At 53.5% G+C, this 26,363-nt stretch overlaps 10 protein-coding genes across 10 annotated transcripts; 5 read left to right on the top strand and 5 right to left on the bottom strand.

Annotated features, from left to right (window-relative positions):
• Positions 1 to 360: 360 nt before the first annotated feature.
• CONPUDRAFT_167475 (Aldo keto reductase) lies at positions 361 to 2,072 on the top strand. The gene is made up of 8 exons (XM_007773315.1): positions 361 to 581; positions 645 to 730; positions 794 to 1,018; positions 1,077 to 1,086; positions 1,142 to 1,291; positions 1,350 to 1,554; positions 1,609 to 1,763; positions 1,895 to 2,072. The coding sequence occupies exons 1-6, from the start codon at positions 492 to 494 to the stop codon at positions 1,515 to 1,517; spliced, it is 729 nt and encodes a 242-aa protein (XP_007771505.1). The 5' UTR covers positions 361 to 491; the 3' UTR covers positions 1,518 to 1,554; positions 1,609 to 1,763; positions 1,895 to 2,072.
• Positions 2,073 to 2,184: 112 nt separating this feature from the next.
• CONPUDRAFT_108396 (WD40 repeat-like protein) lies at positions 2,185 to 6,750 on the top strand. Its single transcript, XM_007773314.1, has 16 exons — positions 2,185 to 2,359; positions 2,421 to 2,615; positions 2,663 to 2,701; positions 2,758 to 2,815; positions 2,874 to 2,898; positions 2,954 to 3,352; positions 3,403 to 3,433; positions 3,483 to 3,590; positions 3,643 to 3,874; positions 3,929 to 5,006; positions 5,066 to 5,127; positions 5,179 to 5,350; positions 5,412 to 5,608; positions 5,662 to 5,743; positions 5,797 to 5,968; positions 6,029 to 6,750. The coding sequence occupies exons 1-16, from the start codon at positions 2,353 to 2,355 to the stop codon at positions 6,466 to 6,468; spliced, it is 3,297 nt and encodes a 1,098-aa protein (XP_007771504.1). The 5' UTR covers positions 2,185 to 2,352; the 3' UTR covers positions 6,469 to 6,750.
• A 235-nt stretch (positions 6,751 to 6,985) lies between these two features.
• CONPUDRAFT_83861 (dihydrolipoyllysine-residue succinyltransferase 1) lies at positions 6,986 to 9,090 on the top strand. Its single transcript, XM_007773313.1, has 8 exons — positions 6,986 to 7,151; positions 7,249 to 7,307; positions 7,375 to 7,499; positions 7,609 to 7,729; positions 7,784 to 8,076; positions 8,138 to 8,571; positions 8,629 to 8,825; positions 8,887 to 9,090. Exons 1-8 carry the CDS (start codon positions 7,069 to 7,071, stop codon positions 8,940 to 8,942), a joined length of 1,368 nt encoding a protein of 455 aa, XP_007771503.1. The 5' UTR covers positions 6,986 to 7,068; the 3' UTR covers positions 8,943 to 9,090.
• Positions 9,091 to 9,543: 453 nt separating this feature from the next.
• On the bottom strand, positions 9,544 to 11,765 carry CONPUDRAFT_156452 (uncharacterized protein; the record flags this gene model as incomplete). Its single annotated transcript, XM_007773312.1, has 5 exons — positions 9,544 to 9,820; positions 9,876 to 9,990; positions 10,051 to 10,697; positions 10,761 to 11,386; positions 11,454 to 11,765. 5 exons carry the CDS (start codon positions 11,763 to 11,765, stop codon positions 9,544 to 9,546), a joined length of 1,977 nt encoding a protein of 658 aa, XP_007771502.1.
• Positions 11,766 to 12,982: 1,217 nt separating this feature from the next.
• On the top strand, positions 12,983 to 14,810 carry CONPUDRAFT_75140 (uncharacterized protein; the record flags this gene model as incomplete). The annotated part of the gene is made up of 12 exons (XM_007772981.1): positions 12,983 to 13,052; positions 13,173 to 13,219; positions 13,343 to 13,384; positions 13,438 to 13,466; positions 13,519 to 13,613; positions 13,682 to 13,741; positions 13,792 to 13,854; positions 13,912 to 14,050; positions 14,107 to 14,350; positions 14,380 to 14,478; positions 14,538 to 14,724; positions 14,770 to 14,810. 12 exons carry the CDS (start codon positions 12,983 to 12,985, stop codon positions 14,808 to 14,810), a joined length of 1,116 nt encoding a protein of 371 aa, XP_007771171.1.
• Positions 14,811 to 15,052: 242 nt separating this feature from the next.
• CONPUDRAFT_83860 (uncharacterized protein) lies at positions 15,053 to 16,801 on the bottom strand. Its single transcript, XM_007773311.1, has 2 exons — positions 15,809 to 16,801; positions 15,053 to 15,744 (listed from the first exon to the last, which is right to left on the bottom strand). The coding sequence occupies exon 2, from the start codon at positions 15,738 to 15,740 to the stop codon at positions 15,105 to 15,107; it is 636 nt and encodes a 211-aa protein (XP_007771501.1). The 5' UTR covers positions 15,741 to 15,744; positions 15,809 to 16,801; the 3' UTR covers positions 15,053 to 15,104.
• A 679-nt stretch (positions 16,802 to 17,480) lies between these two features.
• CONPUDRAFT_167471 (uncharacterized protein) lies at positions 17,481 to 18,396 on the bottom strand (the record flags this gene model as incomplete). The annotated part of the gene is made up of 1 exon (XM_007773310.1): positions 17,481 to 18,396. One exon carries the CDS (start codon positions 18,394 to 18,396, stop codon positions 17,626 to 17,628), a length of 771 nt encoding a protein of 256 aa, XP_007771500.1. The 3' UTR covers positions 17,481 to 17,625.
• Positions 18,397 to 19,516: 1,120 nt separating this feature from the next.
• Positions 19,517 to 20,764, bottom strand: CONPUDRAFT_83859 (uncharacterized protein). Its single transcript, XM_007773309.1, has 2 exons — positions 20,232 to 20,764; positions 19,517 to 20,095 (listed from the first exon to the last, which is right to left on the bottom strand). The coding sequence occupies exons 1-2, from the start codon at positions 20,604 to 20,606 to the stop codon at positions 19,712 to 19,714; spliced, it is 759 nt and encodes a 252-aa protein (XP_007771499.1). The 5' UTR covers positions 20,607 to 20,764; the 3' UTR covers positions 19,517 to 19,711.
• A 528-nt stretch (positions 20,765 to 21,292) lies between these two features.
• CONPUDRAFT_128108 (prim-pol domain-containing protein) lies at positions 21,293 to 22,950 on the bottom strand. Its single transcript, XM_007773308.1, has 6 exons — positions 22,665 to 22,950; positions 22,191 to 22,579; positions 21,929 to 22,136; positions 21,639 to 21,873; positions 21,424 to 21,528; positions 21,293 to 21,365 (listed from the first exon to the last, which is right to left on the bottom strand). The coding sequence occupies exons 1-6, from the start codon at positions 22,926 to 22,928 to the stop codon at positions 21,349 to 21,351; spliced, it is 1,218 nt and encodes a 405-aa protein (XP_007771498.1). The 5' UTR covers positions 22,929 to 22,950; the 3' UTR covers positions 21,293 to 21,348.
• Positions 22,951 to 23,878: 928 nt separating this feature from the next.
• On the top strand, positions 23,879 to 26,304 carry CONPUDRAFT_128106 (malic enzyme). The gene is made up of 11 exons (XM_007773307.1): positions 23,879 to 23,993; positions 24,049 to 24,227; positions 24,284 to 24,367; positions 24,424 to 24,514; positions 24,568 to 24,655; positions 24,708 to 24,894; positions 24,949 to 25,282; positions 25,341 to 25,441; positions 25,497 to 25,722; positions 25,779 to 25,972; positions 26,027 to 26,304. The coding sequence occupies exons 1-11, from the start codon at positions 23,930 to 23,932 to the stop codon at positions 26,111 to 26,113; spliced, it is 1,635 nt and encodes a 544-aa protein (XP_007771497.1). The 5' UTR covers positions 23,879 to 23,929; the 3' UTR covers positions 26,114 to 26,304.
• Positions 26,305 to 26,363: the final 59 nt, after the last annotated feature.

Here is a 26,363-nt window from a genome sequence, read left to right as displayed (position 1 = left end):
CTTCTCATTGTATCGATGGCCGGAATGGTGAATTTTATAGTACTCTGGTACACAGTGCACTCGAGCAATACTATTGACAGTACTATGAACTCAAAACGCAAGTGACGCAAAGCCGTCGGCCGAAGTTGTAGGAGGCAACATCTTAGTAAGGGTGCTAAATACTCTCGGATGCAATAACAACTCCCCGCGTTGCGGGTCGTTCAAGGGGCGTCCTCGCGTTGTCACCAACAGACTGAGGCTGCAGCGCACCGATGTCGATGAAAAATGGCGGCTGGTGAACTGACACGTGCAGTGACGATGAATGTTGACAGCCGGTGGCGGCCCGCCCCTGGACTGACGCGTCGCCCCAGCCGATGTCCAGACGAATGGTTAAAAGGCGAGGCTCGCCAGAGGTTGCTGCTCCTGCAGCATACTTCAAAAGCCTGAGACAACCCAATAACCCAGTTCGGTAGAAAAACACAACATGACTTTCCCCACGCGCAAGGGCACAGATGACGTTTCTGCCATTGGTTTTGGTGGGATGGGCCCTCTCTCCATCGCCTATGGAGCCGTCGGGCCCGATGAGGAGCGTTTCAAGATTCGTGCGTCTTTCATCATGCGATTTCCGGGATGCACTGACGGCTACGACGGTTGCTGCTCTTCAGGTTCTCGATGCTGCGTACGCAAGCGGATGCACATTCTGGGATACGTCAAATGTCTACGGCGACAACGAGGATCTGATTGGTAAATGGTGCGAAGCAGATAACCCTGTAGCTCTGGTGTGCGCCTACTCACATATACTATTACCACCTAGGTTCAAGCGTACGGGCAAGCACGACGAGATCTTCCTTGCTACAAAGTTTGGCGTCGACTTTACAACTGCCAGGAATCTCAATGGCACGCCCGAAGCATGTCACGCTCACTTTCAGCGATCGCTGGAGCGCCTTGGAGTTGACAAGGTTGATCTGTTTTACCTTCACAGGCCTGACCCTGAGGTGCCTATCGAGGTGACGGTGGGAGCTATGGCCGAGCTCGTCAAGTAAGTCTTGATAGATAACAGCAACCGTATCTACATACTCAGTGGTTCGAATCCACAGAGCTGGCAAGGTGAAGTACCTCGGTCTGTCCGAGTGCACCGTCAACACCCTGCGCCGCACACAAGGTGCACCCGATTGCGGCGCTCCAGGTCGAGTATTCAGCATTCACGCTCGACATCGAGGGCGAGTTGAATCTGCTCAAGACTGCGCGTGAACTTGGTGTGAAGATCATTGCCTATTCACCTCTCGGGCGTGGTCTGGTCACTGACCAACACGTGAGTCTACCTGCTCTTGAAATTTTGTGCTCGGACTGAGAGCTGACGCTTTTGATAGAAATCGCCCGACGACTTCGAGGAGGGTGACTTCCGGAGGAGGGTCCCCAGATACTCCAGAGAAAACTTCCCGAATATCCTCAAGTTGGCAGACCTCCTGAAGAAGATTGGCGAGTCACAATGCTACGGCTGGTCAAGTTGCTCTTGCGTGGCTCCTGGCCCAGGGTGAAGACGTCATCCCGATTCCTGGCACAAAAAAAATCAAGGTTTGATCGAATCGGCTTTTCGTCGCATATGCCGATCTGACTTGCTCTTTGTAGTACCTGGACGAGAACCTTGGTGCGGTGAACGTCAAACTAAGCCCCGAGGCCGTCCAAGAGGTGAGGGGGCTTGCTGAGAAAGCCGACTGGGCAAACCGTACACGGTATCCCGAGGCGATGATGCGCTCGATGTACGTTGAGACGCCTGAGCAGAAGTGAGGACACGTAGAGATTGCATCGTGTTGAGCTCGTGTAGGATAGTGTAAGGTAAATTACGGCAAGCTAGGAATGATGGACAGGCAACGTTCACTGAACAAGCTTGTGCTCTCTACTGAGACCGTGACAGCCAAGCACCACCGGGCCAAGCAGCCATCAACACAGACGTCAAGGAAGACCAGATTCTGAGAGCTCAGTCATCGAAGGTCATCGAGCAAGCAAACGGACCAAGTCTCCAGGATTTTAACAACCGTGACAATGTCGCCGGCAAATCGTCACCTTGCCAAGAGGAGCGCGCCATGTTTTGATGTTCGGCTTGTGCCTGTGGCCGAAGGAGTGGGCACGTTGCCTCGACCATTTGCTTCCGGGGCATATTAGGCATACTTGCCCCTTGGATGCCCCCAGGCCGGTCCCCCACTTCCCTCTCACATCTCTTCACGACTGCGGCTGCACGGTGACCAACTCCCTTCGCCTCCGCAAACGGCTGCCTTACGACATCTTTACGAACCGGATCACCCCGACGCAACGGCTATCCCCAACCTTGTTTATCCGGAGGCGCTGAGCGCACGCTGAGAGAATCTCGCTAGCATGAGCAGTATGTTGTGATATAAGAGTCTGCTTGAAACGTGTTCTAAGCGCTTGTCCTTCTCCAACAGAGCCACCCCCACCTATGCCACCTCTCACTCGCTCGGCATCCGTATATGCGCCTAGAAATGCTGCTGAAGATGACGAGGTCCAAATGCCTCGTGCCAGTGACCCAAATCCAAGATTTCACGCAAAGCGCAAGCAGACTCTCTTGAGTCTCCTTAATGCGCTGACGGAGCTCACTCAGGTGGATGATTTGGATGGAGGTGCGTCTTTCACCTTCTCTTAAGCTTCTTAGGCTAACCATTGGTAGACCCGCACAATCCTAGCTTCGAGGACGATAGGGATGCCCGTAAGTCGACACCTCTCTCCAGGCTATAACAAGCCTCGAGCTAAAGCTATCACCAGCCAGTATCGACGAGCAGCTACAAGTGAAAGGGGCGGAGAAGTTTCACAAGTTCCATGTGTGCGTAATTCCTTCTTCATTGCAAGATGTATGCGCTTACTATATGCGTTCTATGCAGGAGGATCACAAACCTCGACAAAGAGGTAACACGTGCTCTCTCATCTATCCATTCCCGTTTTACTCAATGCCATACACCAGCTTCGAAACTTCGCCAATGCTTCCCGTCAACTAGGCAGCTCAGTTGGCATCCTTAGCTCCGCCTTTCGGCTGCGCGAGCGCCTCGCCCAAATTCTCTTTCTATTCCGCGAAAACGCCGCCGACCTCTTCCCACGCAAGGTCCTACGCCAACCCCGGGAGTCTCTTGTGAACCCAAACTTGATGGCACGCCGGCGCAAGCGCAAGCAGAAGCAAAATGGTGGCGCCACCCGCAAGATGCGGCCGCCAATAGACGATACGCTCGACGCTGAGTCGCTTCCAGAACAGTTTGACAGCTTTGCAAAGGACGTGATGCAGTTTCTCAACTGCTTGAACGAGTTCCCGGAGTTTACGGATGAGGCGGTGAACGCGTCTATAAGGTCATTTGAGGGCGATCTGAAGGTGCGTTGTGCGAGCTCTGACCTGATATCGGGCGCTTATGGTGCGAACAGTATTGGGCATGTTGTCTGCGAACGTATAAAGGTGAGATAACTGTCTGGCATATCGTATTCTTGCGCTTAACTTTTTGTAGGCCAATTTAAGTACCCCGCGGTTCAACGGTACATTCATGACCTCACGACGGAGATGGGCGAGCACATTGATACTATCACGTCAACGTTATCGATGTTCATTGAAGTTGGTGCGTACGTTTCTGGGGAATTGTACTACTGTATCCTCAAATATGATATTAGGTGTACCTACCATCCGATTCGCGCAGAAGCACGGAGCGTCCAACCTGCTCAACCTCTCCACCGTAGCCACCTTCTTCTCTGCCGTCACAGCCACCACACTTCAGTTCTCATACGCGGAAGCTGACACTGCCATAAGTCAGCTCGTCAACACCTTCTGGTTTGCATCCCTGGTCTTCAGTATCGCTGCCGCTGTCAATAGCTTGCTTGGTCTGTCGTGGAAACAAGCCATGTAGTAAGTCGTCTGATGTCTGTCGGGCTATACATACAGTGCGTCTGACCCTCCTAGTCGCTCCCCAGGCCACAAAGTACCCTGGTGGGTCCTCATATGGATCAAACGGTCCCCCCTTGCGTTCTTGGTCGGATCCGTGGCCTGCTTCGACGTCGGGCTCGTTCTGTTCACGTACTCCTCCGGGCAAAGTACGATAACGACTATCATCACCACAGTCTTCACCGCCTTCACGTCCTTCGGCCTGGCGGCAGTCTCAGTGTGGTTTGGCTCAGAAAAGTGGACGTTCATCCACCACCGCGGGCAGAAGTGGCTTTTGGATGTCCTCTCCGAGACGACGCACCAATACATCCCGGATCACATATTCAGGCTGTACGAGTGCATTGCGTCGTGGGGTACGCGTCGGCTCAACAGGGCCGCGTACTCGCTCCGCCGGGTGCCGAGCATGACGGCGAGCCTGCTCCTGCCTAGCTCGAACTCGGATAGGATGGACGACGATAACTTTACAATCATCACCGGTACGGGGACCATGGGCGCTGGCGGCTCGACAGCGCTCCTGCCGTATGCGCTCTCGCAGAGCCCGGAGCCGTTACCACCTATCCGGCAGTCGATGGAGATGACCTTTTCCTCGGGCCCCGTGTCGCCCACTCTTATGGAGAAAGAAGACTACTCAGGTCCGTTGTCTGCGCCGCCCATCATGCACGCCCGCGGCTTCTCGCCCAACGCCCTCACCAGCGCCCACAGCGGCGGCCTTCCCTCCCCTCCGCCCTCGTCCATCGTCTCCCCGCGCGAGCGATTCACATCCGCGGTGCGCTCCGTGATGATGCTACAGACCGCGACCACGAGCGCGCTGCCGTCCCGTGGAGCGGGGGCTTTCTTTCCCATCAAGCGGCGCCAACGTACCGCGTCCGCAGGCACTGAATCTGACGTATCCAAGGGCGGGAAGCTCGCGATGGACCCAGTGCTGGCGATGCGCTCGTCGAGGGTTGCCACGCTTGTGCCGAAGCTCAGGGTGCTGCAGGTCACGCAGGACATTCCGGCGCACAGTGCGCTGGTGAAGCATTTGCAGTTTTCGCCGAGCGGCAAGTTCTTGGCGACGAGTAGCTGGGATCGGACGTCGATTATATATCGAGTTGGGGTGCGTTTTCCTCTTGTTTTCTTCAAAAGTGGAGAGGTTGCTCATGAACTCGGATATAGGACCCATGCACGTCTCACCGGATACTCGCACATGCATCTGGTTTTGTCGGACAGGTCGCTTGGTACGTCTCTTCCCGTTACGATGAGCGATTGCTAACATGCGCCTCCTCAAGGTCACCGACGGAAAAGCTTCTATTAACAAAACTCAACCGGATGATAAAGGTCTGGACGGAAGACGGCGTGTGCATCAAGACCATCGACAGGCAGCGTGCTGTCCAGTCCGTCGCGTGGTTGCCTTCGGGCAACGCATTCATGTCGGTCGAGGGCAGCGAGGTTGTTCAGCTGGTGCGCCCATTCTACTCGGGCCTTGCAATACCGGGCTAACGAGAGTGAACTCGTCGATTAGGATATTCATACCGGGAAGGTGCTCGACTACTACGAGTTTGACCGGGTCATGATCCACGACGTCGCCGTGACCCCGGACTCGCAACGACTGCTTGGTGTAGGGCCGATAACTGCGTCTCCGAATGGGTTGAAGCCTAGCAAATCTAGGGTGGAGAAACAGTTACTGGTCTACAACATCCAGACCAAGCAGATCGAGAAGTGAGTACAAGTATTATGGGTTGCTTACGTCGTACTGAGCGAGTCTACAACAGTCAGACGCCGGTACTGAATGACGTGCGGGACATCACTATCTCACGGAATGGTCAGGTCGCTTTAATCTCATACGAGAATAAGGTGTGCCTGAATGTTCTGTATCCACGATAACGCCCGTTCACGCTTGCCTACAGGCTCCTCCCCAACTTTGGAAACTGGAACATGTGAAAGCGCGTGCCGACTGTAGTACCACATCCGTACGACTCACACTTAGGCATACATACATGCCTAAAGTGTCGGTTGACTTCGCAGGGCCCAGTTACTTTGGTGGAAAAGACGACCAGCTAGTTCTCTGTGCTGGTAAAGGTGCGTCGTTCCTGCCCACACCGGTTGCTATAGCTTTTGACTCACGCTTCGCCTTGGTAGCTGGAGACATTCATATTTGGGACCGACAATCTGCCGTGCTGCTGCATCACGTCCGCGCGCAGGTGCTTGGAGGCGACTTGACCTGCATAGCATGGAATTCTGCCGCCTCTCAACCGTTCATGTTTGCCACCGGAAGCCACGATGGGGCGGTCCGGATATGGACCGAGCCGTCCGAGTCTCCGCCCCGGATCGAGACCGATGCAGGAAGCAACTCTCAGGCTAACAGCCCGTCTGGTTCTGGGACATCGACACCTTCGGATTCAGCGCTGAGCACTCGGTCGAGCACGCCTGTCACCGGTCTTGTTGGTGGCACCGATAACCAGCAGGCTGTAGAGCCGGGTTATTATACGCCCCGGGTGACGACGCCGCCTCTGCCAATGGAGGAGGGCGAGGGGCGGAAACAAATTGTCACATTCGCGGCGCCCGAGCCGCCTCCCTAGCATTTCTAGCCAGGTTCTCCCCCGGCTAGTTGCATGATATTCATTACTCACCATGGACGCTCATCATATATCACTGGGTTCCTAGGGCGCATTTTCTTTGTTGTTTTCAACGGAAGGTCATCTACGATTCCATCTACATAGTCTTACTTGCACCATACCTTTTTCTGCTTTCGATGATAGTACCACAAACCTCCAACGATGTACATTACGACACACTGTACGCAATGCATGTACTAGAGTTATTGCAGTCTCGCCGGGCTAAACCGGCCGATGTCGATAAACTTTTCCCCGTCCACGCACAGCTGCAGGCCGCCGAGTCCCAGGGCGATGCATAGGTGGTAGCAAGCAGCTGGTTGATTGGTCGGCTTTTCGGCTGTTGGTCTGGACCGTCCAGCGCGACTGAGAGGGGGTTACCGGGGGAGGGTGTTGGCAGGTGGCGCGGCATCACCGGGCTGGCCGTGGTCACTTGTTCCGTCCTCTCCCTTCTCAAAGCAAACGAAGCGCATCATCACACCGTCCCTCTCTTCTCCTTCCACACCCCATCCCCTTCCCCGTCCTTTTCATACCGCCCAGCGGCATCCACACCCCACGACCCGACATATGTTGTCAAAACGCGTTATCGCTGCTGCTCGCAGCCGGGCGCTGTACGCCAACAAGCAATCCGTTTCCATGTCCAAAGGATGGTACGGACACGTCTCCTTCACTTCTAGCCACACTCCCCGTCTCGAGGGACGTCTGTCAACGTACCCTCGACGATGATGCTCAACGGATCATTGGCAGGAAAGCAGCCAGCAGCCAGCTGCAGCGCTCCCAGTTCCACTCGTCACGCCTCTTGAAGGGTACGTGTGCTATGACGTATCGCTCGCTTTTCCCTGGGAGTCGCTGACGACGATCACACGTAAACAGCCGAGACGGTTAAAGTGCCCCAGATGGCCGAGTCCATCTCCGAGGGTACGCTGAGGTCCTGGTCGAAGCAGGTTGGCGATTCGGTGGAGGCGGACGAGGAGGTCGCGACTATTGAGACCGACAAGGTGCGTTTTCTTCGATGTCTTGGTGTTCGGAATGAGTGAAGCTGCCTCTGCGACTTTGCAACTCTCTTTTCATGACTCTGAATGTATGCGCTGACTCTGGCTGCCTCAGATTGATGTCACCGTAAATGCACCCAAGGCTGGCAAGATTGTTGAACTTCTCGCCAACGAGGAGGATACCGTGTCTGTCGGACAGGACCTGTTCAAGATTGAGCCCGGTGAAGGTGGCCAAAGTGCGTTTTCTTTGTACTTTTGCTTTTGCACTCGAGGCCTAATGCGCCCGCCAGGCTCGTCTGCCCCCCAAGAGCAGTCGAACGAGGAGCCCAAGCAGGAAGAGCCCCAGAAGGAGGACACTCCTAAAAAGGAAACGGAGGATAAAGAGGAGCCCAAGGACCAGCAGGTCGAGAAGAAGATGCCTGAGCCTCCCTCTCCTTCTCAGGGCGACAAGCAGGCACCAAGCAATCAGCCCGGTGCTCAGGGTGCTGGAGCCAAGAAGGAGGCCCCTAAGCCTAAGAAGGAGGCCAAGGAGGAATCAAAACCCTCTCCCGCAAGGGTTCCGGGCACTCGTAACGAGACTCGGGTAAATAAATCAGAAATTCTCACATTTTCATTAAACTCCCTAATGAACTCTCGTCCTACAGGTCAAGATGACGCGCATGCGCCAGCGCATCTCGGAGCGCCTGAAGGAGTCGCAGAACGCGGCGGCCTCGTTGACGACGTTCAATGAGATCGACATGTCGTCGTTGATGGAGATGCGCAAGAAGTTCAAGGACGAGGTGCTCAAGGAGCATGACGTCAAGCTCGGCTTCATGTCTGCGTTCGCGCGCGCGTCCGTCCTCGCGCTGCAGGAGATCCCGACCGCGAACGCGTCGATCGAGGGCGACGAGATCGTCTATCGCGACTACGTCGACCTGAGCGTCGCCGTCGCGACGCCCAAGGGCCTCGTCACCCCCGTCGTGCGCAACGCGGAGGGGATGGGCTTCGTTGATATCGAGAAGGAGATTGCCGCGCTCGGCAAGAAGGCGCGCGATGGCAAGCTCACGCTTGAAGACATGGCTGGTGGCTCGTTCACCATGTGAGTTTCGCTTCTCTTTTTATCCCCTTTGCTTTGGTTTTAATTCTGGTTGCTCAGCTCCAACGGCGGTGTTTTCGGCTCACTATACGGCACCCCCATCATCAACCTGCCCCAGGCTGCTGTCCTGGGCATGCACGCCATTAAGGAGAAGCCCGTTGTCGTTAACGGCCAGATCGTCATCCGGCCTATCATGGTCGTCGCCCTGACCTACGACCACAGACTTCTCGACGGCCGTGAGGCCGTTACTTTCCTCGGTTCGTCTCATCGCATTTTCTACTTAAATCACAGGATGCTGATTTATGCTCCCGCTTTTAGTCAAAGTCCGCGACTACATCGAGGACCCTAGGAAGATGCTCCTCGCGGGCCATTAATGGACGTATGCTTGAAAGTCGGAAGAGGACTCATAATGGTGGATAATCTCGTCTTTTGTTTTCTCATAATATACATACGTCGAAACCATGTGTCCTGACATATTTAGTTGTTCTCAACCCGGTAAAATTTCTAGATTCAATATGCGACCTGCGATTTATTCTCTGTTGTGGTCTGTTTGGGAGGCGTGGGGGTACAGTAGTCATCCTGCGTTGGGATAATCCGCGGAGCAAGGTCGTCGAGAAAGGTGGGCATAATAACCGTTCGGGGCGCCGGGGATGCACTCTGGGCTCCGCTGTACTAGCAGGTGGAATTTAGTTACCGTGAATCTCGAACATATGGACCTTGAGATGAAACGTTGATGTCAGGTTACTGCTTTAAGAGTCGGGACCACGATGCCTGAGCAGACACAACGTGAAGAACGCTCGCATGAGTATTTTCTCTGCATCGTAAACCATCCCCTCCGATCCATTGGATGCTAGTTGCGCCAAACAATTATTGTACATTGCTTCCTAACTTTGATACCCTAGCTTTACACGCGCCGAGATGTTGTACAATTGCAGCAGAGCAACGCCAAGCCAATACAATCCTTATAAACTCACCCTAGAATTTTACTACACCACCGAGCATAGCCTTCTCCATCAAATCGAAGTGCTCGTCAAATGAGTCGTCAAAAACCTGAGCCTTATCGCCCTTCGAGTCAGGTACCTCGGTGGGAAGCTTCTGAGGCATACGGCAAGGGTCGTCGTCGGAAGGCTCAGCCCACTCCATGTTGTTTCCCCACATAAGTCTGAAGATAACCCTCTGCTTATACTGCCCCGTGCAGTGCAGATATGTGTCGACGGCACGCCAGACGCTATCGAGTGCGCCAACGACCCAACTGAAACATGATCTGAGAATTGAACCAATAATCATCGGACAATATGGGTACGCACGCGTGCCGAGGGCTGATCGCTTCACTTGCGAAATAGAGACGATTGTTAGCTGCAGGTGTGATCATTGCGGGATAAAACTGCTTGAAGTTTCCCGGACCGAACATAGCGAAGGCAGCTATAGAAACAAAACACTGAGTTCTTAATGCGTACAAAACGACAGAAAATAGAGACTTACACATCGTGTACGGATTATGGTTCCACTCAAAAACGTGCATGTCCTCGAACTGATCCATAAGGAACTCGTGCGTCACTTTGAAGTGGGGATCAGGCGCTTTCTTGTCGTTAACAGCGTGTACCTCGGCTAGATTCCTAAGAACGAGGTCCTTGAGCGCCTCCTTGTCCTGCTTCTCCCCAGCAGCGAGAGCGCTCAGACGGTACGCGTCATTGGAGGTGGTATAGCATGCGATGAGCACGTTAGATGCAGGCTTCGGTGCAGCACCATAGGAGGGATACACGACGCGGCGGATGGGTAGATCTGTGTAGGACTGACCGCCGACAATTCCTAGCTTTGTAGTCCACCACGGCTCTTTGAACCGAATACCAATTTTGATGGCCGGGTCGTGCTGAAGCTGACGAATGGCAGTCTTTTGTATGACGCTCATGTTTACGTTCTTCGTGTCGATTGTGCGATAAACGGGGAGCGGCAGAGTCGATATGACGTGCGTATAGCGACGCGGCTTGGGTTCGCCAGTCACCGAAACTTCGATGACTTCTTCACTGGTCGAATTGAGAGCTACAACCCTTTTTTCTAACTTTATCGGGTCATCGTGTCGAGAACGCAGGTACCGTGCCATGTAGTCCGTCAGCTGCTGAGACCCTCCGCTAAAATAGGGGAGCATGGTCGTCAGAGGGGCAGAAACACTGACAGACATGCAAACTACTTACTCAAAGCACCTCCAATCAACTTCCGTGATGTTACTGGCTCCATCTCGCGCAAAGGCCATGGTTTCAAGAACAGAGTCGGCAAACCCTTGGTCCCAAGAGGCAGTCGAGCCGTTCAGCATCTCGGAATAGTTGACGACGTTGGTGGGAAGGTGGTCAGGCAGAAGTTCGAGAGTGACGCTAGGCATATATTTGAAGGACATGTACCCGCGCATGGAGTAATCGTCGTTCGCTTTCAGGACCTTCCATCCCTCCCCTTCAGTTATCCCTCGGTCCAAGTCCTTCGAAAGCAGTCGGGTAAACGGTCCTACTACGTCGTTCTCGATGGCAGTAACGGCAGCTTGCGCATATGCGTTCGAGATCCCTAATGCTTCAGATTTGAAGTCGAGTTCTTCTGCAGGTTGATCATCGCGCTTGTGAACCCCGTTATAGTAGAGAATTCCGGGTCTCGAAGAAGGAGGCGGAGTGAAGTAGTATGGGATGAGCCTATCCTTGAGCGGCGGACACCCCGGGTCAGAATTAGTGTTGAGGGGTGGATACTCGATGAGTTTGGCAAGGCGCCGCATGACGCCATTCACGAAGACGCCGTTCTTCTTCTTCGGCAAAGGGAAGCGCATTGCACCAACGTCCTTATGTAACGTGGTCAGATTTCGAGGAGAAAGACGAGGTGCGATGGAGTCGTCGATGAATGCTTACGTAGTAATCATAGTGCCCACCACCCTGAAACTTGTGTGTATACAGCCGTCCTCCCGTTCTGTTTGATGCTTCAAGAATCTCGTATTTGATACCCAAGGAGTCAAGTATGAGGGCCGTGTAAAGGCCCCCAACACCCGCACCAAGGATACCAATGCAATGCTCTTGATGAGGCCTTCGCTTGTTTTTGTCTTGTTGAACGTGGGTTTCAAGTTGATCTTTAAGTTGGGCCGTGATGGATTTGTCGAAGTCTCGAACGACGTTACGAGCATAAAGCCCGAGGACGTCTTTCTCAGGCGCAGTGCTAAGAAGCATTGTAAACTGATCACTGAGTGGGTGTAAGAGACGATGCGCAACGGGGAAGCCTGGTCGTACGTTCCAGTCGAGATGAAAGTCAAATTATATGTTTGAACCGCTAAGCGCTGACTCTCCATTTCCGATAATCTGTCCCGAACATCTGACTGGAGCGTTTAAGACATCACAGCTTCAAGCATGAGAAAACCAACCGTACGATAAGGTTCTGTCCGCTCTACTTGGCGTTCATGGCAAGTCGGGACCCGTGGTTTCGCTGTTTAACGCTGGTCAACGTGACGAAGCTTGCCTAATCCCATGCAAATGTATTCAGCTTGAGCGCTAAGCTCCACGGCCATGAGGATAGAACGTAGCAAGCGCGCGCTTATGCCTATGAATTCTGGAACGTTTCATCGCAATGAGCGCCGGAGAACAGCGCCGGCTTGCACCCTAAAAGAAGCGTAGTAAACCACAGTGAGCATGAAATCAATTCACCCATGTAACATCGGTGGTGCGCAGCAAAACTAACCCTTGATGTGGATGTAAACATCCAAAAGTGGTGGTCATCTGCTTGACTATGTTTGCGCCACGGATTGAGGAAGCGGCATGTTCCTAGTAGTTGGTACGAATCGAGAAGGTCGTATAAACCTAGAAGTAAGTTTGTTATTGATACTACATGCGGAAGCCAAGTCACCAGTTCCAGGCTGATGTCGTTCCCATACTAACTTTAGATGTACTATGATACGCTTTGACCGTAGGCCATGGGCCTTGGATGAAGGTGAACACGTTACACTTCGGAACCAAGGGATAGCTGGATGGTTACCCGTTATAACATTGTTAGACCTGGTACACCATTGAAGGGAGAAAAGACCTATCCAGCGCGAAACTAGTATGTACACCATTTCCTGCAGGTAGTAGTGAAGCTACACAGTGGATGAACATGGTGACGCACTGATGATCAATGACACTGTAGCAAACTGAGAGGTACTGACAACGTGTCCATCAACATGTTCGGACGAGCGAGGTACTAGTACTAGCATAAGAGGGGTGTAAAACTATGAGAAAATGATGAGAAAATGGCCCATAGCGTTCCTGGATTATTTGGTTGTGTTTGTTGTGAGCGCTTGCTCCTCCATCACGGCATTGGCCACTACAAAAGGCACTGCGCCACCGCGCACGCTCCTCCAGCTCTCCAACTCTACCTAACTTGAGCTAACCACTGGCATCCTTTTCACACCCTAATGTCCGAGTCCTCCATACTCACCCAGACCGCAGCTATAGAAGAACTAGTAGTATCGGGCTACTTAGATGGTAAGTCTTGCACACTGCATGGTTCCGCATCTATTGAGTAAAAAATTCGGCCTTTGCCCAGTCGCAACATGTACCTTGGTTGTTTTTGATTACAGTACGTGATGCGCCCCTCCTGGACAGGTTACTACACGATGATGATTCCGCCAGTCATCAATTTTCATCGTGAAGTAAGTTTGGTAGCAATAAAGCACTTTCATCTAACGCACGGCGACTTTCAAAGCTACGTACGATACGGGTACGTGGCCGCACATAGGCTATTCTTTTGAATCCCGTAACGTCCGTGGTCGTAGGGTTTACGACGTTCTAAGATTTATACCAGTGTCTATTTGTGTGTGAGTAATGATTCTCCTCCGCTGCTTCTGTCGATTGTATTGGACGCGGATAGCTTCGGTATCTTGGTCTTATCTATGCAAGGTAAGAAACTCTGATAATCTGAAAACGGGCCATGCTGAGCCACTGACAACAGCTGGGCCATCCGTATTTCCCAAACCCTGTCATCAGTGGAAACTACCCCTGATATGACACCGCGAAGTTCCGCGTCTGGGTGTTATATCTTATCGAGTACGCAAGGATCTACCTTTCTAAGCTTACACTCACCGTGTAGCTGATGACATTGAAGTTGTGAGCAGTATTCTCCATCATTAAGATGACGCTTCAATTAAATCTTCTTCATCGGATGATCCGTAGCTGTGAGTCTCTACGGAGCTATGGCTGAGGCATCAAACAAACACTCGTCTAGGTTATATATCAGTCATCCTGCAGCAAATAATGCTCAGGATCATGCTGGGCTTTGCATTAGACGGTGCGTTCCCCGCGATATAACTAGAGCAGACCTGAAGTTGATTTGAAAATTGGACAGGCATGATGACGCTGAGAATCCATGCACTCTACGGTCGCTCATATAGGGTCATCGTACCGCTAGGTATCTGCTATGCTTTTGAGCAGGTAGCGAATGTTGCTGCAGCTGAGCGTCGTAAATCCGGGCATTACGGTAATAGGTCCGTAGATTCTGTTGAGCGTGTTTCACGTTGGAGCTGATATTTCTTTGCCCTAGCACAAAAATTTCAAGGGGCCCTGGTACACGAAGATGCGTGTATCCTCGAGCCATCCGATTTCTACGTCTCCCTATATGTTACGGCCATCTCCGCTTCCCTGGTATATCACTCCCTCCTGCTTGCGATGTCTTGTTATTCCTTCTCCCGACATATCCAGGAGCAAGGAAAGTCATTGCTCGAGACATGGAGAACATGCGGTCTATACATGTTTGTCGTTCGACAACATCTTCTATATTTTGTCCTGTGAGTTCTTCCCAAGCAGTATGTTTTAGCGAGACTTCATACTCAAATACCTCCACACGATCAGTGCCACATTGACGTCGGCAATCGGATTAGTCTCATTTTACTTCGCGCCAGCCGCGGTTGCATACGTGAGAGTCCTCCCTTCTTTGTGGTATTTTATTACTTATTGTACAACATTCTGTTCGAGAAATCTCCAATGGGCGGAACAACCCTCAATGTCCTCCAAAGAGTATCTGACGTCGTGCAACTCTGTATGATCGGCCCGCACATGATGCTCAGCATCCACGAACACAATGACAAACTAGAAAGGGGAGGATCTCAAAATGGGACCGAGATGCTGACGTCTATACAGTTTGCCTCACAGCAGCCGCGCAGTACGTTATGCGACGACACGATATAAATTGGTATATTTCCTGTAGCTAGTCCAGCTGCGCGCACGGTACTGACATCGATTTTTTGACCAGTCTGACACATGCTAGATAAATATAAGGACCTCCTTCACCTTTCAAGTCACTGCCAGACTTCCAACGCCATTGGTGGCAGTAGGCGCCGACACTAGGAAGGCGCCTTCCTATTGCAAGATCACACGTGCTATTTATGATACTGGTACTTGTTTATTTACAGTACTATGGAACACTATTGCATACAAGTACATATGATCAAGGTATCAACATTTCAATCAAACAAAGCGATTGCTAGCTCGGGTATATACAACGTGCATCTCTTTGCATCCAGATTTCTGTCGCCATACACGTCATGACCATGCCTTCTTGAGCGTGATGACCGCCTCCGGCTCGCCCGAGTCGCTCTCCAGGCATGTCAGCCCAGCGAACGCCGTCGCGTTGAGCAACCAATCGACCCTCTTGACGCCTCCAAAATACTCCCGCGCCTGCTCGACCTCGCCCGGCGCCGAGCCACAGCGCGCATAAAACACGCGAGCGATGCGCTTGCTCGCTTTGGGCATAAGCTGCTTCCATTCCCTCTGACCGACGCGCTGGACGAGCGCATCATGGATGGCCATGAGTACGTCGCCGACGGTCACGCCGTCGCAGGAGCTCGACGCAGTCGCGACGACGAGCCAATCAGGAGCGAGGAGCCCACAGGTCAGGCGCAGGGCCCGGACAGGCGGGTGCGTTGCATGTTGAGAGAGCTCAGCGTTCGTCAGCGACCGTGGGCCCGACGAGGTTGATGACGACGACGACGATGAGGCGGACGTCGAAGAGGATGATGACGGAGTGGCATCGAGGACGACTTCTGCCTTACGAGGTGGGTCGCGGACGTCCCAGCTGATGGCGCAGGGGGTGTGTAGCTGGAGCGCAGAGAACTTGTGTGTGTCGGGGGTGAAGGCGAGCAGAGGGTTGACTGCAGTAAAGTGGACTCGACCAGGCATGTTTCTGTAAATGTATGTATTGTCAGTAACGTTGACCAAGCATCCTATGGTGCAAAATCTTTACTGACTCGGTTTGTGAGTGGGTAGGTGGTAGTAGGAGGGAAAGAGGAGATGGGGTGGGTGAACGAGAGGTGTTGCCTTTTATCATCACGGTGGCCAGTTGAGCAAATTGGGAACTTGAGCAGAGCCACAGCGGAACAGAGTGACCGGCTAAGGAAAGTCTGTCACATCCAAACCTCATACTGGTGCACAGGAAGATCGGAGAAGAGCTGCTTGCTGCAAGACGGACGCAGGAAGGAAGGATGTAGTGGTGGACGCCAAAAACCTTGGTGGGCCCAGCGAAAAGGAACCCAGGTGGACGGATCCTACCCGAAGCATGCGCGGTAAACAGACGACATAGGGTGCCAACCAGAAGGAAATAGAATTTCTGATAGCACCGGGCATTGCTCGCTGTCGCCAGCGTCAGCGGCGAAGGGGCGACCAGCTAACATGCATACGCTTGCTTGTGATGGTCACATGAGCAAGCCTAAAAAGGTTATTTCCTTTTAAAGGTATTACCAAATCAAGACGACAGGCGGGATTCCGTAAGGTGGGCTTTAGGCGGCGCGGCGGGCACGAGCACCAGGAGCATACGTTGCACAGCATGCTAGCTCTGAACGGGCACCGTTGACACCAAGCTGTGGGCTGGTCGAGTCGGTGATTGCCAAGTTGTTGAACGCTAAATGGGCAGGGGAATCCGATGCCAGACGAGTCATGGATGAAGCGGTGAAGGGAGCAGATCGTGGAAGAAAGGGAGCCACCGTTGCGCAGGAGGTCCACCAGAGACGATACACCGTACTGATGCAGCCAGTCTTTCACTTGGGTTCCATTGACGCAAGAGCAAATGGCAAGCGTGGCGGTGTTAACGGTGCGGAGCCACCAGCGATGCAATGAGACCTTCCATGAACCGCGAGCGAGCAGTGTGACGGTATGAGAGCTTTCACTTTCGCTTTCGCCGGGTAGTTGCACTGTCGATGGATGGCTAGAGCAGAGTCGTAAAGTAAATTCGTGTAGCCCCGTCGATGGGAGTGGCACGAAGTCAAGATGTGGAGCGCCGCTGATTCCCGAGTCTGTGAGAAACGTCCCGGAAACTCCCGAGCGTACTTTAAAACACACACTTGGCGCCACTTTCGCCCAAGTCGAGCTGTCATTCCTCGTGAGTTCCGCGTACAGTTGAACATACATTTTTCACAGAATCATGTGTGGTTTTCTTCAGAGGAGTGTTATATAGAAAGCTATTGAAGATCCCCCCGCAGTGCCTGCTCGCCCAATACTGCTTGCCCATATTAATTCTTGCTAGAATCGCGGTCTGTACTTGGTTCTGACTGAGTCCACAAAATGATGTGCCCTTTCTTCTCATCTTATCACCCGATACCTCCGAGTCCAAATCAATATGAGAGAGTTCAGAGGCCACTAGTTTCCTTAGGACCTACAACTCGGGTGGACATCCATGATCCAGGACGGATTTTACAGGTACCAACCATCGTCCATGCATGCTGTACTTGGCAAGGGTCAGTGTCAACGTAGGCACTAGTATGCTGTGCTCACGGGATAGCATACTAAACCAAGCGCTCAGAGGTAAAAATAAAGAATACAATTAGCGCTCATGAGTGATTGCGATTACAGGCTGATGGGTTTTACGAACGAATCATGGAAAATTTATGAGAGAATGCTTGATATTAGTGCTACAGTCGCGTAAGAGAAACACAATGCTACATAATATATAACGTAAGATCATAGAGTTCATAAATGCAGTTATTCGAATATACAATATCACAAAGACAGAGACATCCAGCAAAAAACAAAGCCCAATCCTCAAATCCAATCCAGAACTCCTACCCTTCCCTTACTTCGTCCCCTTCTTCTCCCCCTTCCGGCTCTTCTCCCGCCTCAGCGTAATCACCACCTCCACCTCCCCCTTCCGCCTCCTCCCCGCCTCCCCACCACTAGCACCATCACCATCACTGGCAGCCACCGCAGGCACACACGTCAGCCCCGCAAACGCCGTCGCATGCAACACCCAGTCCACCCTCCTCACGCCCCCATAGTACTCCCGCGACTGGCCCTCGTCGCCGCCGTCCGCGCACCGCCAGCGCGCGTGAAACGTCCGCGCGACGCGGTCGCTCTCTTTCGGCGCGAGGCGCTCCCACTCGGCGTGGCTGACGCGCTGCGCGAGGAGCGTGTGGATCGCGGCGAGGACGTCGGCGACGGTCACGTATGGGCTTTGGCTTGGGGTGGCGTTGGGGGCGTTCGGGGTTAACGAGGAGGAAGAGGATGTGGTCGCGCGGATGCGCCATTCGGGCGGGAGGATCCCGCAGGTGAGGTTGAGCGAGCGTACAGGCGGTGTCGTCGCGGATTGGGCGAGCTCGGCGGGGGTGATCGAGCGCGGGAGGGGTGCCGAGGATTTGGAAGGAGCGGGGGTGTTGTATGCTGGAGGCGGCGGAGCCCGCGATGAGGCTACTACTGCTGCGGGGGTAGGGACAATGCGTGCTGTATGCGGTGGCAATCGCACGTCCCATTCTAGGGCACACTGGCTATATGTCGATTCTTGGATGTACGTGTCGGGTTTGAAGGCCAGAAGGGGGTGGAGAGTTACGGTGGTGACGCGTCCGGGCATGTTGGAGGGGTGCGTTGCCGTTGTGATAATTGAGTTCGAAGGCAAGAGACCTATTTGCGATAGACGACGTAGAAAATAAGAGGAGATGTTATACTGAAGAAAAAGAGCGGGCAGCCGACTCCCCATCCTTATAACTGCCTGCTACGAGTCGGCACAGTAGACGGGCCAAGAAACCAGGGCGGACCTCGCAGGAGCCCGAGTACCAGCAGACGCTCGGCCTAATAATGTCAGCTAATCAGACCCATCGCTGAGTGCAATCGCAGGCGCAATCAGCTGCGTAGACACAGCAGAGCCACATTGAGGACGCGTGTACTGTATGGCTTTGACCATGCCGGTGTAGAAAACAAAGGCCGTAGATTTTCGCATCAGAAAACACTGTGCATACAAGGACGCGAGGGATGAACGCCGGCCGAACACAGACGGTACAGTTCAGGAGCTGGTGTCCAAGTGGTCTTCTTTAGGAAGTGCTTGACATATCTCGAAGGTTCTGTGCATACTGCGTCCAATAAACAGTGAGCCATCTCACCGACAGCTCAAGAGCGATAGAAGCCTTGTCACAACACCGGGATGACTGTGTGCAAAGGAGTTTCTGGACGAGCGCTCGGCCATGGACTAGATACGTACAGCGTCCAGCTTCGCTCCTGTGTGTACAGTCTTGACAGCCATGAGGGCGGTGTGAAGCATGAGCCGTGCAGATCTGCACATTCGCGGGAGGCCAGAGTGTCGTCACTAGCCACGAGTGTAGCACGTTCTGCAAGCCCAACATAGCATAAAGCATGGGAAAGCCTATGGCGCCAGAACGTTCTGGAGCGGTGTATACAACATAAGATCCAACAAGACCGAGCGCCGCGGGAAGGCAGAGTTCAATTTTAGGCGCTCGCTCTTTTGACGCTCGTTGGCCTGTGTTGACAGTGCTGACAATGCAACACTCACGGAATTGTCTGCGAGAAACCGATTAGCCCGATGAATGGATGCCGAGTGATACACTTGCAAGGGTGTTCGGAGTCACCACTGCATGCAAGGCTTCCTGTTCGAGAAGAAGTTGCGTAGAGAACGGAAAATCGGGAGGTCAAGGCGGACATTGTTCTTTCAGCCTCGGTGGGCCACGCCTTACACTGGGAGCAGCCACCTTGTCGCACAGCCTCAGATGTGAAACGGACCTGTCTCATTAGAACGTTGAACCACGAGTCCCAGCTGATCTATGCGTAGTGTACAATAATACAACGGACAGCAATGCAAAAGAGATAACGTACTGCAACCAAAATCATAACCATACAAGAAAAAAGGATGGAAGAAAACATACAACGAACAAATGCTATGGGCCCTGATGATGACTCAGCGACAGCGTGCTCGACGTGCTGTAGTAGGATAGCTGCGTCGTGCCGACGACCATCTCGGGCAGGGGCCTCTCCTCGTCATCCGTGTCGGCGCCTGCGCCGCTGTACCGGTCCTCGGGTGGTCGGGGCATCGCTATGAGCATGGAGACCTGGACGTGTGCTCCCGCTGGCGGAAGATCGACTTGAGATGCATTGATAGAGGTGGGTGTGACAATGGTGGGCGCCCGTGGCGGGTGGAAGAGGTAGTACACCTCGGGCGGGGTTTTGCGGATGAGCCACCTGCGGAAGGCGGCAGAGCGCGGGTCGGGGGGCGGCAGTGCGAACTTTTCGGGGGAGAGCTCGAGGGTCTGCGCTGCGAGGGGCTGGGGGATGATGTAATGGAGTCAGTGAATTGCTGAGTAAGAGTAACAGCGGCTTGGCGATGAGGAGATGCTTGGAGGAAAGACAGACAGGGGAGGATGCGTAGTAGATATAAGATGCAACGGGATGGGGGCTTACCTTGGCATCGGCCCACTTGGCACAACCGTCTGCGTTGGCCACCCACGAATCCCACAGGACGGGTTTGACGAGCTGGACGACTCTCTGACCTGTTGGCCCAACGCGGGTGGCCGCGTCGAGGGCGCGACGACGCATGGCAAGGCGATGCCACACGAGGCCCGTGATCATGAAGACGCCGAAAAGGGAGAGGACGGTGACGAGGAAGCCGAAGAGGAGGGAGCTCGGGTCGATGAGGGAGTTGTCACTGCTGGTGTCCGTCGAGGTGGAGGTGGGCGAAGACGAGGTGGAAGTTGCCGTTGAAGACATGCCGGTGGGTTGGAAGGTGGAAGGGATGATAGGGACAGCAGAAGCTGTCCCGGTAGAGCTTCCAGACATTTAATGAGCCGATGGCGGGGGGCGCGGTTAGGAAGGTGGCAAGGCGCTACGGCCTGACTGGAGCTTGGGAGTGGCGGGGCGTTCTTCCCAGTGAGCTCCCATCTTGAAACGATCAACGCCCTATGTAACACTCCGGTGGCGGAGCATAATCTCCGTATCGGGACGACCATACGTCTCTCTTTAGACACCTTTGTCTCGATGGCAGCGTCTACTTGTCGACTTGTCCTCCGCCTACCCGCATAATGCTCCTCGATCACACGAGGCGATTACCAGCTGTCTTCGGACTCTTCGGACGCTTGCCTTATGGCTGCAGTTACATCGTTCCAAGCTTTGGTCTCAGTCACAAGTTTTTGATTATTCGAGCGCTCGAACTGGCGAAGGCAGTCCGACTCCTTGTCTTAATCATACCCACGCGTTATGCACAAGCCACACCTCGAACAGCCTCGAACTCTTTGTTGTTGCTTTGTTGTCAGCAACTTTCTAGAAAGGATCTGTCACCTGTCAAGCGCCGACAGCCACAATGAGCTTGTTCCAGAGGTGCTCTCTAAGACGCCTCGTCCGGGACATCAGCGGACATCCAACTGGTCCCTGCGCCTCGTCTTACTTTTCCCGCACATCCCACGAGACCAACACACCGATGCACAGATGAGACTACACGATGCTGAGAGCATGGATACACGGATACATGAGCCAACAGACGACGAAGACCGCGTGAAGCAAAACGCCCGAGCCGCCGGATGGATCACCAATCTTGGACGTCTGACACAAGCTCCGTCAGCACCACCAATGCTAGGCACGCGACCGAGGGGCCACTCACCGTTCGCCGAGGCCTTCATCTTCGCTAGTCGCACCTCGTTCATGATCCCCTTCGTGTGCTGGTCGAACAGGTCCACGTACGGCTTCAGGCTCGTCTTCTGCCAGTCTGCAAAGGAACAAGGAAACACATAGCAACGCGGTGAGACGATGAGATAAGAATATGGACGCGTGGCTATGGTGACAAGCAGCGCAATGTGGGATGGATGAGTGACTGACCTGCGCCCTCACCTGCCTCATTGAGCTCCCGTAGGAGCTGCCCGACGGTCGGCACCTTTACGGGATCGAACTCGTCGATTCGGCTGGGGTCCACCGGGACACAGACGCGCCCTGTCTTTGGGTGTACGCAAAACGGTGCCTTGAGCAAGTGGTTCCGGTGCTTTGAGACTTCAGCGTCAATTCGGGGGTAGGTGTATTGTAGGAGGATGTCTTCAAACACGGCGCTGGTGAGGGACTAGATGGTGCAATGTTATTGGACATTGATCGTTCAAGAAAGGCAGAATGTGTACCTTGCTTCCTTTGGCGAGCTCCCGGAGCCTAAGCCATTTGTCTATTGATGATATCTTCGAACCTGTCCACTCCTCTCGGAGTGTTTCGGCGATGCCGCCATCAGATACTAAACGCAGCAGTGCTTCCCACCCCTCCTGCGAGGCAAAGCAATCTTGATTCCGCAATATGAGTTCTCCAAACCTATCATTCAGAGTCTCCCGCGCGCCCCTTCATTCGTCATTATTAGCCTCATCATCGCATGGCACATCACAAGGGACTGACCACAGCGCAGGCGGCAGTGGACTCTGCTTGGTAAACCTCACATTCACCTTCTTATGCATATCTTTCCCGCCCTCGATCACCGTCAAACTCGCGACGAGCGCGCGCCGCTGCTCGTCCGTGAGCTCGAGGGCATCTGCATCGCTGATCCACAAATGGATACCACGCCGCCCCGAGTATACCCAGAGCATGTGCCGAAAGCCGAATTGCTCCCGGAGCGTGGTGTCCAGCACGCGCACGGCGGCGGCGATGAACGCCCAGCAGCGCGCGCAGATGTCCGCGGAGGAGCAGCACGTGCGGATGGCGTCGTAGTCGGTCATGTCGATATCGAACACGAGCTCGCGCAGGAGCGGGGTGAACGCGCTCGGGCGGACGGTTTTTCTGTCTTTCGGCTGTGCGCGCGTTCAGTGACCTGCTTGGCATGATGGTGGAGACAAGAGGGGAAAGGGGGAGATAGATAAGTTGGGGAGGACGTACACGGGCAGAGTACATCGGCCCGATCTCGAAACGCGTCGGGTTGAACGCGAGGACCTGCTTTTTGAGCTCCTCGGCAGACATGAACGAGTGGTACCGCAGGTACACGTCTCCTGCGAGGGTGAACGCGAACTCGCGTTGCGTGAAGAGCTTCGTGGGGATTTGCCCCTGGTTGAGCCACGTGAAGAGGGAGTGGAAGGGGTACAGGAGGCGGTAGAAGGCGAGCATCACCTCGGGGGTGACTTCGTTGTCCGAGTCGAGGGCCATGGCGGGTCTAGGTGGGTGCGCGAGGAGTCTGGCGGAGCGATTGAAGAGGAGTAGGATATGTGTGGGCCAAAGCTGCGATAGGTCTTGGGCGCGTGCAAGGCGCGTGTGTACGATGAGAAACGCGTGACGCGTCGCGCTGCATCACACATCACGATGGCAGTCACAAGTCACATTGTTCCTTGCGCGTCCCCATGCCTCTTCTCTATTGCCTCCATCATCCCCATGCTGAGACTAAACCTTGGATGCTATGTCTACCCGTCACGTTTTGCACCCATAGAACGGCGAATCTGGGAAGTGTGTCTAGGAAACGTTAGGATCCGTATCCAGCGCCACCGTGACCGTCGCAATTGGCAGCATAGCTTCCATCTACTGATCCCTGAGATATGTTCGGCATTGCTTGTAAGGAATTCAAAGGACCCGCACTTCTCCAACCAATCCTAGCTTTTGAGGGATATTGATGACATCGATGAACGTCTGGCTCTTTGTACTCCTCTCTGGTGTGCCCACCTTCAACTCAGTCACTTCTCGGGCTCACGCGTCAGTTAAGCTGAGATGGGAATCGACGGTGCTCAATATACATACCCCCAAAGCACTTGCACTGGGGCACCACTATTGCATCATAAGACTCGTCTTTCATCCTACTATGTACTGCCCCAAGGTTATGATCAATGCCTTTGCACAGACGTGGCGTTCCTTCCCCTGAGTTCCTCTACGACGAAGATGGACCCTGGCAGCCACTATCATCCCCATCTCAAAAACTATGCTAGCGAGTTGTTCCGAGCTCAGTTTCCTGGGTATACCGTCTTGCTCCGTCCGCCCCAACGAGAGGTTGGTATTCTCTCTTGACGATATATATAGCGCGGATGCCATCGTAGCAGCTCAGACATTTGGGCAGCGAAAGAAGTCACTTATACTCCTTCTCACCTGACAACCTCTCTACATTCCCCGCCCTGCATAACAGCTCCTTTGACCTCCATTACACGCATTTAGTGTCCGAAGCTATGTCCATCGTTCTGACGCCGTACTGGACAAATGGGATGCAGAAGCTTAGATTGGAGCCGCATCGTACGTTAACAGCATAATTCGCCCCGTGCCCATCATTGAGCTGACGACATCCCAGCGCCAGAACCTCTGTCAAAGGGTCTCCGGCCACCCGCTTTCAACCCCGCGGTGCACATCCAGCGGTGCCTCGCGCAGCTGCGCTCCAAGGACAAGGACATCGAAAAATACATCTTCCTCACCCAACTCAAGGATGCGGACCTGAACATGTTCTATAAGCTCTGTGTCGCCCACATGTCGGTGAGGACACACGCTGCACGGTTTTGTTGAGATGCAGAGACTCACACTTCCCGTAGGAAATCACGCCGCTGATATACACCCCCACGGTGGGAGATGCGTGCTTGCAGTTCTCGCGCAACTATCGGAGGCCAGAGGGACTGGTAAGCCGTTCTCGACAAGGTCGAACGCATCCTGAATGCTGACATGTTTCTTCTAGTTCATCTCGATCAAGGACAAGGGTAGAGTTGGATCTGTCCTCAAGAGCTGGCCGAAGCCCAACGACGCTCGTATTAGTGTGGTCACGGATGGTACGTTGGGCGGGATTGACTTCTATACGCGTGTTCCTAATAACCACGCTCAGGTTCGCGTATTTTGGGCTTGGGAGATTTAGGCGTGAACGGCATGCCGATTGCGATAGGAAAGCTGTCGCTCTACGTCGCAGGCGCTGGGTAAGGTATCATCCAAAACTCTGGTGTCATCCTGCTAACCGTCGGTAATCAGGATCCGGCCAAACTCGACGGTCCCCATCTGCCTCGACCTCGGAACTGACAATCAGGAGTTCCTCGACGACCCACTCTACCTTGGTCTTCGCCAGAAACGGGTGTCCGATCAGGAGATGAACGAATTCATGGATGAGTTCATGTACGAAATGTCGATTACTTTCCCGAAACTTCTCGTTCAGTTCGAGGTAAGATATGTCGTCGTCTGGTAGCGTGCTCAAATGAAACGGTTATTTTGATAGGACTTCTCCACGGATCACGCATTTGCCTATCTCTCACGGTTCCGAGACCAGTACCCACTCTTTAACGACGACATACAAGGCACAGGGGCCGTCGTGCTCGCAGGTTTCGTCAATGCGGCTGCACTCTCGGCGAAGGCATCCGGGAGACCACTTACGGATCAACGTATCCTGTTCTTCGGCGCGGGCTCAGCTGGTGTTGGCGTAGCACATCAGCTCACGAGCTTTTTCACGCTGAACGGATTTAGCGAGCAGGAGGCAAGGGAACGCATATGGCTTGTCGACTCTCAAGGGCTTGTATATGACGCGCGAGGGACGCTCCCTGAGCACAAGAAATGTGAGCTGCCCGGTTATGACAGTCGCCACAGAGTGAATTCTGACGAAGCTTGTGATAGATTTCTCGAGGAATGACTATTCGGGGCCGCCTATCACTTCGCTGCTCGATATTATTGACTACGTCAAACCGACGGCTCTTCTGGGGCTTTCGACCATCCCAGTGCGTGCCTTAGTGCCTCCTTCGATGCACTTGCTAACCTACTGCACATTGGTAGAATGCATTCAACCAGCCCGTAGTTGAGGCTATGGCCAAACATAACCCCCGCCCGATCATCTTCCCGCTTTCAAATCCCGTGCGTCTCTCAGAGTGTAGCTTTGCAGATGCCGTCCAGTGGACGGACGGACAAGTCATTTTCGCCTCCGGCTCGCCGTTCCCAGAACTCCAGCACAATGGACGCAGGCTGATTCCGGGACAAGGGAACAACATGTACATTTTCCCTGGTACGCTTTCCTCTCGACCGTGGGTTGAGCTGTGCTGACGTCGACATTGAAACCAGGTCTCGGACTGGGCGCGATTGTATCGAGGGTAACAAAAGTCACAGACAGCATGGTCGAAGCATCTGCGCTTGGCCTCGCCTCCTCTCTGACAATCGAGGAGCGCGATCTAGATCTCGTGTACCCTAGCGTTGAACGCATCCGAGACATCAGTGCGCGTATTGCACTCAATGTCATCCGCGCAGCCCAGAAAGAGGTTAGCGACGTTATACAAAACGCGATATGCTCTTTGCTAACTCCCATCGTCTAGGGTGTCGACCGATCGACCGATCTGCGCAAGATGAGTGACGGGGAGATCTTGAAGTTCCTCCAACAGAGGATGTGGAATCCATACTAGACGGCTTGGGTGTAGGCTAACTTTTCGGTTTTGTTCGATGCTTTCTGCTGTAGTATTGTCTTGGGCCTTTAAAGGCGTAGTTTGTAGACTTCTTGGTGATCTCTATTTACCCTAGAATTTGTTCAAGATAGAACGGCTCTAACTGCAATCACTGATAGTTGTGTAATGATTTCGATGCTAAACTATGTTCCACGGCTACAGTTGTAATGCTAAGATTATGCCAGTGAATTCCAACTTGAAGGTATGTAGG

Source organism: Coniophora puteana (genome assembly GCF_000271625.1).
Source record: "Coniophora puteana RWD-64-598 SS2 unplaced genomic scaffold CONPUscaffold_10, whole genome shotgun sequence".
In the NCBI taxonomy this organism is placed as follows: Eukaryota; Fungi; Basidiomycota; class Agaricomycetes; order Boletales; family Coniophoraceae; genus Coniophora; species Coniophora puteana.
Note: the sequence above shows the minus strand (reverse complement) of the source record. Positions and strands in the feature narration are given on the sequence as shown.